This window comes from Aureococcus anophagefferens (genome assembly GCF_000186865.1).
Source record: "Aureococcus anophagefferens unplaced genomic scaffold AURANscaffold_3, whole genome shotgun sequence".
Taxonomy (NCBI): Eukaryota; class Pelagophyceae; order Pelagomonadales; family Pelagomonadaceae; genus Aureococcus; species Aureococcus anophagefferens.
The window spans coordinates 63165-75580 of NW_008705563.1; the positions used below are offsets into that span (position 1 = coordinate 63165).

General features: G+C 71.4%; 4 protein-coding genes across 4 annotated transcripts in view; 2 read left to right on the plus strand and 2 right to left on the minus strand.

Annotated features, from left to right (window-relative positions):
* Positions 1–944, plus strand: part of AURANDRAFT_21458 (hypothetical protein) — a gene marked incomplete at both ends in the record, with an annotated part of 2713 nt that extends 1769 nt beyond the window's left edge. Inside the window, one exon of the mRNA XM_009035332.1 lies at positions 264–944. Coding sequence (XP_009033580.1) covers positions 264–944 — 681 coding nt within the window. The remainder of the gene's footprint in view (positions 1–263) is intronic.
* Positions 945–1348: 404 nt separating this feature from the next.
* Positions 1349–1519, minus strand: AURANDRAFT_9213 (hypothetical protein; the record flags this gene model as incomplete). The annotated part of the gene is made up of 1 exon (XM_009035322.1): positions 1349–1519. A coding segment is annotated over one exon (171 nt), but the record flags the coding sequence as incomplete, so codon positions are not given.
* Positions 1520–10239: 8720 nt separating this feature from the next.
* On the minus strand, positions 10240–11442 carry AURANDRAFT_21325 (hypothetical protein; the record flags this gene model as incomplete). The annotated part of the gene is made up of 2 exons (XM_009035863.1): positions 10240–10917; positions 10999–11442. 2 exons carry the CDS (start codon positions 11440–11442, stop codon positions 10240–10242), a joined length of 1122 nt encoding a protein of 373 aa, XP_009034111.1.
* Positions 11443–12036: 594 nt separating this feature from the next.
* AURANDRAFT_70771 (hypothetical protein) overlaps positions 12037–12416 on the plus strand; it is a gene marked incomplete at both ends in the record, with an annotated part of 1910 nt that continues 1530 nt past the window's right edge. Inside the window, one exon of the mRNA XM_009035333.1 lies at positions 12037–12366. Within this exon, the coding sequence (XP_009033581.1) occupies positions 12037–12366 (330 nt within the window). The remainder of the gene's footprint in view (positions 12367–12416) is intronic.

Consider the following 12416-nt stretch of genomic DNA (forward strand, 5'->3'; position numbering starts at 1 on the left):
ACGGCGCCTGCGAGCCGGCGCTCTACCGCAAGGGCCTGGCCTGCTTCCACCTCGACGAGTTCGAGACGGCGCTGGACAGCTTCCAGAAGGGCCTCAAGCTCCTCGGCGCGGACGCCGCGGCCGCGGCGACGCGCAAGTACGCGATGTGGGCGCGCAAGTGCGAGGCGGAGATCGAGGACGAGGACAGCGACAGCGAGGAGGAGGAGGAGGAGGACGTGCCGATCGTCCCCGCGGCGCCCATCGCGACCGCGCCCGCGGACGAGAGCGGCGTCAAGGTCGTGCCCTGCGACGTGAAGTACCAGTACTACCAGACCAACTCCCACCTGACGATCACGCTCCTCGCGAAGAACGTCAAGGAGGAGGACGCGGAGATCGTCATCACCGAAACGACGCTCATCTGCAAGCTGAAGCGCGACGGCGGCAAGTCCGAAATGACGGTCATCAGCGGCGAGCTCTACGACCCCGTCGTGCCCGCCGAGTGCAAGGTCAAGTACTTTAGCACGAAGATCGACGTCAAGCTGAAGAAGAAGGACGCCTTCAACTGGAACGAGCTCCTCAAGGGCGACCTCATCGGCGAGCCGAAGAAGAAGCCGCCGACGTTCAAGCCCGCGCCGGCGAGCACGACGTCGACGGCGACGCCCTACGCGGGCAAGCGCGACTGGCACCAGCTCGAGAAGGAGATGGAGGCGGAGCTCGAGAAGGACAAGCCCGAGGGCGAGGAGGCGCTGAACAAGCTCTTCCAGGACATCTACGGCAAGGCGACGCCCGAGACGCGGCGCGCGATGAACAAGAGCTTCCAGACGTCCGGCGGCACCGTGCTCTCGACGAACTGGGGCGAGGTCGGCAAGACGGACTACGAGGACGGCGAGAACCGCCAGGCGCCCAACGGCATGGAGTGGAAGAACTGGGAGGGCGAGAAGCTCCCCCAGAAGACGTCGGACTAGGCGCCGCCGCCCGTCTGGTAACAACCCCCCTTTCGAGCCCCGGGACGGCCGAGGTCCGCGCCGCGTTACAGCCCCTGGCCCGGGTCCGCGCGGGGCGTCGACGGCGCCTCCACGAGACCGAGGATGTTCGCCGCCTTGGCGAGGCGGTGGGCCCGCTCCGACGCCTTCTTCAGCACGAGGCGCTCGCGCTCCTCCTTGATGCGGATCTGCTCCTTGAGCTCGCGCTCCTTGGACCGCGCGTTGTGCTCGTCCGATTTCGCGGTGTCGAGCATCTGCTGCATCTGGCGCTTCCGCGCGTAGGACACGCAGAGCGACGGGAAGCTCAGCTCCGTGGGCTCGCCGAGCGACGACGTCGCGTCGAAGAAGCGCGCGATGGGGTTGCTCGGCGTCTCGGACACGTTGACGAGGACCTCGACGAACTCGCGGAAGCCCAGGTTGCCCGTGCCGTCGCTGTCGTACTCCGCGACGAGGTTCACGAGCTCCTCGTGGGACCGCACGAGGCCGATGGCCGTGAGCGACTGCTCGAGCTCCGCGATGGAGATGCCGCCGGAGCCGTCCTCGTCGAGGGCGGCGAACCAGAACTGGAGCATGCGCAGCCACTTGAGGTCCGCCTCGAGGCCCTCGGCCTTGCCGTGGACCCGGAGCCACTGGAGCAGGTTGCGCTGCTTGTCCTCCTGGTCGCCCTGGGTCAGGATCTGCCGCGGCGTCTTCCGCGCGGACGAGCCGCCCCACGTCAAGGGGAAGTCGGGCTCGTCCCACTCCGCGAAGACGTAGCGCCGGTCGAGGTCGGCCTCGTGGGACCTCGGGCCGCCCCGCCGCCGCCGCCGCGGCGTCGACCGCGACGACGACGACGACGACGCGGACGACGCGCGCGACCCGCCGAGGCGGTCGACGGTCGCGTAGAAGCCGTAGACGCTCGACGGCGACGACTCGCCGAGGGACGGCTGGGACAGATCTAGATTCGCGTAGGTCGACGCCAGGGACGGCTGCTGCAGCGACGCCTCTTTCGTGACGACGACGGAGTCGTCGTCGCCGCCGCCGTCGTCGTCGCCGCCGTCCTCGTCGCCCTCGTCGAAGGACGCCTCCTCCCGGAAGCTCTCGAAGTTCGTCTCGTCGTCGTCGTCCTCGTCGTCCTCGTCGAGCGCGTCGTCCTCGGCGATGCGCTCGTCGCGGAGCCGCCGCATGCGGGCAGCGGGCGACTCGGCCGGGCTCGCGCGGCCCTCGGTCTCGCGCGGCGGCGGCTTCGGGACCTTGTGGACGCGGACCGCGCCGCGCGACAGGGTCTTCTGGAGCACGGCCTTCTTGAGCACCGTCGCCGGCGCCGCGGGCTTGAGGGACGCCAGCGTCTGGGCCACGCGGAACGCGAGGGGCGTCGCGCGGCCGCTGAGCCGGTCCTCGTCGGGGGCCACCGCCAGGCGGCACCGCTCGACCTGGTTCAGCAGGCTCGGCGGGCAGACGGACGAGTCGAGGGGCTGGTAGAGCTTCATGTAGTCCTGGAGGCTCGGGATCTGGAGCCGGCTCTCGATGGAGTCCTTCTTCCGCCGCTTCGTCTGCCGCGTCCGCCGGATCTTGGCCTTGCGCGTCGTCAGCCGCTCCAGCGCCCCGGACATGGCGTCGGGGTGGAACTTGCCGCCGTCGCTGCGCACGCGCACGGTCCGCGCCGGCCGGCCGCCGACCTTGTAGGTGCCCCGCATGTGCATGGTCTTCTTCAGGGGGGCGGCGGCCGGCGGCTTGGTCACGAGGGACTGGAGCCGCGACGTGCTCCGGCTCGGCGCCGCGGCCGGCTTCTGCATGCTCTGCAGCCGCCCGCCGGACTGCTTCCGTATGGAGTAGTCGCTCCGCATGGCGCCGCGGCCGAGCGTTTCAGCACGCCGAACTCGAGAGAGAGCACACCGAGCGCGCTTGATACACTTTGAGGTCTGCACCGCCGACACGGCAGCCAACGCGATGGTGCTCGTTGGGTAGCCGCCCGCGCCTCGCTTCGCCCCGCGGCTCGACGATGGCCATGGCCCTGTCTCCGACGGCGCGCCTCGTGATGGGCGACGCGCCGCCCCAGAGCGAGAGCGACGAGGACGACTTCGAGGCGCATACGATGACCGGCGCCGTCGCGAGCACGCTGGACCCGTCCGTGCGCTTCGCCAAGTACGCGGAGATCGAGGAGGTCGTCGGCGTGGGCCACCTGCTCTGCGAGGAGTGCGAGCGCGACGAGGCCGTCTGCCGCTGCGAGGCCTGCGCGGAGACGCTCTGCAGCCGCTGCTTCGTGCTCACGCACCCGCCGCGCGCGGGCGGCGCGGAGCACGACCACCTCCGCCACGGCCTCGTCCGCGGCATCTCCGAGGCCGACGCGTCGGGCGCGACGGCGCGCGTGCGCGCGGGCACGGTCGGCTTCGAGGCGCCGGGCTGCCACTTGTGCCACGACGGCTGGGACGGTTCGACGTCCGAGCTCACGGAGGAGGACCTGTTACGACGCGGCGTCGACCTGGCCAAGTCGACCTGTCTGGAAGCGCCCAAGATCAACTACTGCGTCGGCGACGTCGAGCGCGACGTCGAGGGCGAGGCGCACGACTTCCGCGCGGGCGAGGTCGTGCTCATCGTCTCCGAGGAGGGCGACCGCGAGGACCTCGAGGAGCAGGAGCTCTGGGAGCGCGCGCGCGCGGAAACCAAAGGGGACGACGACCAGACCCCCGCGGTCGTCGGCCGCGCGCGCTTCAAGCGGCGCGTCGGCGCCGAGGACGAAGACGACGACTCGAGCCGGTCGTCCGCGTCCCGGTTCGTCTCGTCGACGCCCGTGTCGCGGCTCCGGCGCGAGCGCTGGGGCGTCATCTTGGACGTGCCGAAGCGGTCCTACCGCAACATCAAGCCGACGAAGTACAAGCGCGGCGACGTGCCCGGCGTCGCGCGCATCGTCGGCGACGGCGGCGAGCACCTCTACCGCGTCCAGTCCCAGGGCGAGGCGAGCGGCAACTACGCCTTCGAGTGCGAGGCCGCGGAGAACGAGCGCGTGACCTACCTCGCGGGCCTCGACGACGAGCTCAAGAAGCAGACGGGCTTCATCGCCGCGGCGCGCTTGGGCTTCGTCACGCGGAACGCGTCGCAATTCCGCGCGCCGCCGCGGCTCGAGCTCGACGCGTCCAAGCCCGTGGTCCTCTGCCGCGACGAGCACCTCGTGCGGCCCCGGGACCGGCTGAAGGTGCTTCTCAAGGCGCGCGAGGCCGCCTGCGCGGCCGTCGTCGCGGCCGCGGACCGGCGCTACGCGGGCGAGATGCGCATGGCCATGTTCTACTACTGGGTCGAGGTCACGCGGATCCTGCGGCGCGAGGAGCGGAGGACCAAGGCGACGGTCATCAATCTGTGGTGGCGCCGCAAGCGGCTCCAGCTCCGCCACGACGCGCTGAACGCGAGCGTCATGGAGGAGGCCTACGCGCGGACGCGGCGCATCCACGCGCAGTTCAAGTACCTGACGACGGACGAGGAGAAGCGCCAGGGCTACACGACGGACGGCCGCGTCTACTTCAAGACCCTGGAGGAGCTCAAGGAGTACACGAAGCTGCTCCGGGAGAAGGGAGAGATGATCTGCGACACGATCATGGCGACGGCGGCGGCGAACCTGCTCGCGGCCTTCCAGCTCTGGCGCGACGGCTGTCGCACGCTGCGGGAGCGGCAGGCCGTGGGCAAGACGCACGTCGACCGGCTCACGCCGGCGCAGGAGGCGGAGCTCGCCGCGGGGCTCGACGGCTGGCGCGACTTCGAGACGACGGATTCGGCGGCGAACGCGCCGTGGCACCCGGCGCTGGGCCTCGCGCTGCCGCCGCTCCCGGATCTGCACAGCGTCCGGCGGCCCGGCGGGCCCGGCCGCATCGTCCACGACAAGACCAAGTTCAACTCCATGCTGCGGACCATGGCGGGCCCGGCGGAGTGCGTCAACTGGGTCATCCCGGGCAAGCTCCTGATGGGCGCGTTCCCCGCGGGCCCCGCGAAGCTTTCCAAGCAGAACCGCGGCGAGGAGACGGGCCTCAACGAGATGGGCGGCGTCTCCGCGGCGCTCCTCTACGTGGGCGTGCGCGCCTTCGTGGACCTCATCCCCGACGACGAGGCCGAGGCGTACCAGGAGCAGCTCGGCGACCAGTGGGCGAAATTGGAATCCATGGGCCGCGCGCTGCTCATGCAGGACCCGCGCGCGTCCTACGACGCGTGCCACATGTACGGCGACGACTACGACGACGACGACGAGGACCACGCGCCCCTGAGCGGCTGCACGTGCGCCATGCAGGCCGCGCTCGACAAGGTCCACGTCCGCGAGAGCGGCGTCTTGGTGAAGGCGAACACGGCGTACTACATCGCCAAGCAGGAGGTCAAGGTCTGCCCGCGCTACCACGTCAACGACATGCGCCACGAGCAGGCGGAGCGCGACTACTTCATCGCGTTGGCGAAGGAGCGCATGACGATGCACAACGTCGACCGGTCGAAGCGCGCGCTGAAGATGCTGCCCCACCGGCTGCGGACCTACCGCCTACCCATACGCGAGGGCCACTGCGGCGAGGAGGCGCGCGTCCTGCGTTTGTGCGAGGCCATCGAGCGCGAGATCCGCGCGGGCGTCGCGGTCTACGTCTACAGTCGCCTCGGCCACGGCCGCGCGGGCATGGTCTGCGCGTTCGTCCTCGGCCGCCTCTACGGCATCCCCGCGGTGGAGGCTCTGGAGCGCGTCCAGCTCTACCACGACGCGCGGCGCGCGGTCGTCGACAGCAAGCGGCCCTTCTCGTGCCCGCAGACGCTCCGCCAGAAGGCCATGGTCGACCACTGCATGATCCACACGGACACGATCTACTCCGAGCGGTCGACGCACAGCCGCTGGAAGAAGACGTCCTACACGCACGCGTCGCGGGGCGGCGGCGTGCCGTCCATGGGGCTGCCGACGCTCGAGCCGCTGGACGACCGCGAGAAGGCGAGCTTCCGGGTCAACGCGGGCCTCGTCCACGTCCCCTCGGAGAAGCCCTACTTCTCGCTGCGCGACGCGCCCGTGCCGGACATCGTCAACCTGCGCGCGCGGCCGGCCGTCTGCCACGCGCCGTCGCTCCGGTCGCTGCGGCCGCGCGACATCCACGAGGAGCTGTCCCTGCCGCTCGTGACCTACGACCTCCGGCCGCCCATGCCCACGCTGCCGCCCGAGGGCGAGGACTAAGAAGCTGCCTCGGCCATCCACCCCTCGTTGCCCGAGGCCGACGACTAAGGAGGCGAAGCCTAGGCCATCCACCCCTCGTCGCGCAGCAGGTCGAGCGTGTCCTCGAGGGCCGCGTGCGTGCCGATCCACGAGCCGAGGTCGCGGAGCGCCGCGTCCCGCCCGTCGCCGTCCGCGGCGTCGTCGTCGACCTCGAGGTAGCCAAAGTCGAGGTCGTCGCCGCCGCCGGCGCACTCGTCGCCGGCGTCGACGGGTTTCGGCGACGCGTCGCCGCCGAGGCGCGCGACGCCCGATACCGCGGCCTCGAGGGCCGTGAGGAAGTAGAGCGCCTCGCTCCGCCGGTCCTCGAGGAGCGCGTCGCCGACGCCGTAGACGCGGCAGAGGTAGAGCGCGACGTGGGGCTCCGCCGGCGCGTCGCGCGTCGCCAGCACGTAGACCAACAAACCCAGCAGCTCGTCGCCGCCGAGCGACCGGTTTGGCGCAAGCGCCCGCACTCCGCGTGGAGCTCGCGCGCGGCGTCGAGGAGCGTCTCCACGAGGGCCGCCGGCGCCGCGTCGGCGTCGTCGAGGCGCGCCAGGGCCGCGGCCGCGGCCGCGTAGGGGCCGAGCATCGCGCCGTCGCCGACCTGTGTGGAAATCAAATCTTCAACCCGACTTCAATGTGCGCGTAATCGAACGGTTCGGACCAGACTCTTCGGCTGTGCTTCGAGAACTCGACGAGAGCAATCGATTCGTCCAAAAATCAGCCAAATCGACTTCGATTTGACTGAGCTAGAGAATTCTGAAGTTTGGCCCCGACGTCCCAGCTCACTGGTTGATTTCCACACAGTCGCCGACGCCCACCGCCGCGGCCGCGGCGTCCCGGTCGTCCAGGACGACGGCCGCGCGCGCCAGGGCCCGCCGCTCCCGGTAGCGCGCGTCCCGCGCCTCGAGCTGGGGCCGCCGGTTCGGCGGCACGAGCAGGCGCCGCGTCGCCCTCCGGTGCGCGAGGCGCGCCGCGCGCGACCGGAGCGCCCGCTCCGACTCCGGGGGCACCGCGAAGCTCCGGAGCGCGTGCTCCGCGAAGTAGTTGGCGAAGCCGACGATCTCGCGCGGCGTGATGGGCTGGCCCCGCACCTTGTCGAGCCAGCGCGCGAGGAGCCGCCCCTCGCGCTCGCGCTGGTCGAGCAGCGCGCCCTCGACGTCGAGCTCCGCGGCCTCGCGCGATGCCGCGTCGCCGCGCGCGAGGGCGCCGGCGGCCGCGGCCACGGTCTCCCGCCGCCGCGGGCCGGACCGCCGCTCGATGACCGGCTGCAGCGCGCGGACCGCCGCCGCTTGATCCTCGACCTCGGCCTCGCACGCGTCGAGCCGGCGCCGCGCGTCGACGAGCGGCTCCCAGGCCCCGAGCACGTCGCCGGGGCTCCGGCCCGTGAAGGCCTGCGCCTCGACGACGTCGCCGGGCCCCGCGCCGACGGCCAGCGCCTCGCCCGCGCGCGCCTCCAACGCCGCGAACGCCGCGGCGGCCATGTCGCGCTGCAATCTCGCGCGCCGCGCGCGCGCGTCGCCGAGGGCACTGAACGCGGGCGCGACGGACGCGAGGCCCCAGCGCACGAGCTTCACCTCCTGCGACAGGCGCAGCTCCTCGAGGCGGTCGCCCTCGGCGGCCAGGGCCGCGGCCGTCGACCGCCAGGTCGCCATCTCGCGGTGGAGGTCGGCGCGATAGTTCTTGAGGAGCCGCGCCGCGCGCTGCTGCGACGTCGCCGACCCGCCCCAGGACAGCACGACGTCGATGGGGTCCAGGGACGACACCATCATCGCGCCTCTAGAAGCGCATTTCGCGGCAACCCATCGTACTTGATTTGGGAGAAGCCGACGCTGCCCCACGTCGGGCAGTGCTCTGCTGATTCGAACGCCTTCGGCGCTCGTCGGCGGCGGCCGCACATGCGAGACGCCGGCCGCGAGGTCGGCGTGTTGGAGAGCAAGGCGGAGCCGCCGCCGGAGCCGGCGACGCCGCCGCCGCCGCCGCCGCGGCCGCCGGCGCCGCCCGCGACCGCCCCAGCGGCGCCGGCGGTTTCGGCGCCGAAGACGACCGTCTCCCCGACGCCGCCGGCGATCTCGCAGCTCCGCGCGTCGGCGTCGCCGTTCACCTTCGCGCCGCTGCCGCCGGCCGCGCCGGCGCCGCCGGCCTCGGATCCGCGCGCGGCCGGCCGGCACGCGCCGAGCCCCGTGCTCTCGGCGCCGGAGCTCTACGCGCGCGCGGGCTGGCTCACGCCGCAGAACGAGTTGAACGTCTACCCGGGCTCCGTGCCGGGCCAGTACGAGACGCCGACGTCCGTGCTCTACCCCGAGGGCGAGTCCGACTCGCCCGACGAGCCCGACGACTCGGACTCGGGCTCGGACATCGAGAACTTCAAGATCCCGGAGACGCTCGAGGACATCTACCGCATCTCCAACCGGAACCGGCGGCGCCAGCGGGCGAGGAAGGCCGCGGGCAAGGACAAGCCGCCGGACCCCGACGAGCCCTTCGACCCCGAGTTCGTGGAGACGGAGGAGACGCGGCGCGCGGACCGGGAGGTCTACGAGAAATACTGGAGCCCGGAGGCCGGCGGCGGCGACTGCTCGACGGAGGAGTTCCTGAAGCTCATCGGCTGGGACGACCTGGGCCTCGACGACGAGCCGCCGCTCGCGCCCGCGGCGGCCTGGCGGGAGCGCCGCCGCCGAGGCACAAGACGCGGGGGAAGAAGCCGAGGTAAGGCGCGCGGCCTAGGCGCGGTAGATGCGGAGGGACGGGGCCGGCGCGTGGTCGCCGAGGAGCGCGTAGCCGTTGGCCGGCGGCGCGTGGGCCGGGCCCGGGGCCTTGTAGACGCCGTTGCCGTCGGGCGCGTCGATCCACCACTCGCCGTCGGCCTGGTTGTGGTAGACGTAGGCGCCGTTGGCGTGCTTGAACCAGGTCGCGCCGGCGTTGAGCTGGGCCCACATCTTCGCCGTGTCCCAGCCCTGCGCGCGGCAGACTTTGCCGAAGCCCGGCGGGATCTCCGAGGCCGGCGCGGCGACGTACTCGCCGCGGACGTCCTCGGCGCCCGCGGCGTCGACGACGAGTCGCGCCACGTTCACGGGCTTCCGGGACGCGCCGAAGGCGTCGAGGACCTTGAGCACGTCGAGCGCGCGCGACTGCTTGGCCACGGCGCGCGCGGTCTCGCCGCTCCCGCCGCGGAAGTTCGGGTCGGCGCCGGCCTCGAGGAGCAGCTTCGCGCCCACGGCCAAATTGTTCGACGCCATGCGGTGCAGGGGCGTGTAGCCGTAGGTGTCGACGGCCTCGACGTCGCCGCCGAAGGCGACGAGCAAGTCGACCTGCGCCTGGTTCTTCCGGCTCATGCCGCAGTTGTGGAGCGGCTGCGCGCCGCCCGTGGACACGTCGTTGACGAGGTCCGGGTACTTGGTGAGCCAGGCGCGCAGCGCGGCGGCGTCGCCGAGCTTCTGGCACGTCGGCGTGTAGCCGCCGCCGCTGTAGACCGGTCCCGGGCGCGGGTTGTGGTTCTGGTACTGGCGGCCGACGACGACCTGCCCGAGCGCGTCGCGCTTGACGCTGCCGCCGTAGATGCCCGGCCCGACGCTGTCCGCGTAGGGGTCGAAGCCCTCGTTGTCCGTCTGGCCGGGCGCGCCGTACTTCTCCGCCATGCCGGCGGCGTAGGGGTCGTGGGTGATGCGCACGCCGTCGGCGCGGTAGTAGCCCATGCTTCTGCGGATCGTGGCGAGGACGAGGAGGCTGCGGCGGATCATGCACGTGCGCTGGCGGTGCTTGCAAGTGCGCTGGCGGCGGCGGCGTTTGGAAGGCAGGGTTATCACCTCTGTCGTGGCAGAAATGAAAATCGACGGCATCTCGGATAAATTGACATCAAGTTGCACTTCGGCGCCAAACGGACGGCCAGCTCGGCCTCGGCCACTTCTCCGACGTCTACGCGCCGACCGCGCGGCCCGCTGCCCTCCGCCTAGGCCGGCGCCGGTGCCCAGATGCACCGCACCCGGTTTGGTTGCCTCCACTCGCGGCTTAGAGCGGGGCAACGCTTACACTCGGAGGCGCGGAAGCGGCTCCGACACGCGCGCCGCGCGGGGAGAGGACCGATGACGCGCGTGGCGGGTGTCATTGGAGCGAGCCGACGTGGCCCGCGCGGTCGACGTCGCGGTAGGGCGAGTCGCGCCGCTTGTGCGGGCTGTTCTTGTCGTGGAGCGAGTAGTTGGCCATCATGCAGACGCAGTCGTGCTCGACGTGGAGCAGGCTCAGGTCGTTGCGGTGGTACGTGCCCAGCGGGTTGATGTCCAGCTTGGGCAGCCCGTCGAACGTCGCGTGCTTCGGGAGCTCCGCCAAACCCGCCTCGTCGGCGAAGAGCGTCAGCACGACTTTCTTCGGCTTGAAGACGGCGAGGACGTTCTTCACCAGGGACGCGTAGCCCTTCAACGCCGTGTTCGTCTCGAAGGACGCGTAGGAGCACGACGCCTCGGGCGTCACGTGGACCGTGGTATAGGACTCGAAGCACAACGCGTTCATCGAATAGCCGCACGGCGCGAACGCGTGGTCGTCGAGGTGGGACGACGACGGGATCAACGCCCCCAAGCCCGACCGCGCCGTCATGGCGCGCGCCGCGGACCGCAGGTCGCCCTTCTCGCCGGGCTTGAGGTAGAAGGCGTCGCGGACGTCCTCGCCGAGGTCGAACATCATGATGTTGATCGTCCGCTCCGTCGCCGACGCCGCGGGCCGCTCGCACTGGTCCGCGACGTAGACGAACCAGTGGTCGCCCGTGATGGGGCCCAGCACGTAGCCCTGGCCGTCGAAGGCCGCCGCGGCCGCCGCGCCGCCGACGGACCGGTCCAGGCCGCCGTCCTCGTCGGCGTCCTTCTCGACGTCGCGGTGCGCTCTTAAGTACGCCAGCTCCTCCCCGAAGGACGTGTGCGGGCTCGGCTGCTCGTCGGGGAAGGCGTAGTTCTTCCGCGAGTAGCCCACCCACTCGAGCTTCAGGCCCAGGCCGCCGAACTCCGCGGCCTTGGTCGCCGCGTCCACCAGGGGCCGCACGCACCGGAGCAGCGTCGTCCGCCCGCAGGTCTTGATGACGACCTTGAAGGGGTAGACGAAGAGCGACGACTCGCTGAGCACGTAGGCGTCGAGGTGGGCGTTGGAGATGTGGCTCAATATCGTGCACCGCGCCTCCGTAAGCATAGTGTCGAGCTGCGCCCTTGTTAGGTCCCGGCAGCCGCGCTCCCGGCCGACGCCGGGCAGGAAGCAGACCTCGAGCGTCTTCTCCGGGCCCTCGAAGACGCCCACGGACTCGGGCACGCTCGACTCGTCCATGGACTGGGAGTGGGGCCGCGGGCTCAGGTTGTCGTCGTCGAGGAAGAAGTCGCCGCAGGCGCCGTGGTCCAGGAGGTTCTCGTAGGCCAGCACGCCGGCCATCGTTACTGTGTAAATGGCGTCAAAATCGCGATCGGTCACGCGCCCGCGTCGAGTTTCACGCTGGCCACGCTCTCAGCCCATCGCTGATGCCCCAGCGGCAGATTTCTTCTTGCAAAGCCCGCTCCATTGGCCGTCGGCGGCCGGCGGCCTGCGAGCCGTGGGTGCGCTGGGAGTCGAGCTCTGCTTTTGGGGCGTTGCGTGTAGGAGATCCGACGGACGAGGGTCGGTGGTGTGGCCGCGCGCGCGCCGCGGGACCGCGCGCGGTCCGACGCGAATTCCCAGGCAGCCAGCCGCTCCCGCCGTCGGCTCGCGGGTGGACCGCGGGCAACCAGGACGCCTCCCCAGACCGCTCGCGCGTGTCACGCATCAGCCCGCTCGAGGCCGGCGGCGACGAATTTTGCACGAGCTGAGCTGGACCTTGAAGGACGGAGCTTTTTACGCCATCCTCGTCGTCACCGAGCTGCAGCAGCGTCGAGCCGCGGTTCTAGAACGATGGCGCGCCTCGTCTGCCTGTCCCTGGCGGCGGTCGCCGGCGCCCTCGTCGGGAGCCGCAGTCGCCTGCCCGCGCCGGCCGCGCGGTCGAGCCGCGCGACGACGGTCATGAAGGACTTCGCGAAGCCCAACGTCGAGGACACGATCCCCTACCGCGAGGCGTCGACGCTCAGCGACCGCTTCCCGAACGAGCTCTACGCGCCGGCGCCGCAGAAGAAGAAGGTCGCGATCATCGGCGGCGGCCTCAGCGGCCTCTCGTGCGCCAAGTACCTGAGCGACGCGGGCCACGAGCCCACGGTCTACGAGGCCCGCGACGTGCTCGGCGGCAAGGTGAGCGCGTGGCAGGACGCGGACGGCGACTGGATCGAGACGGGCCTGCA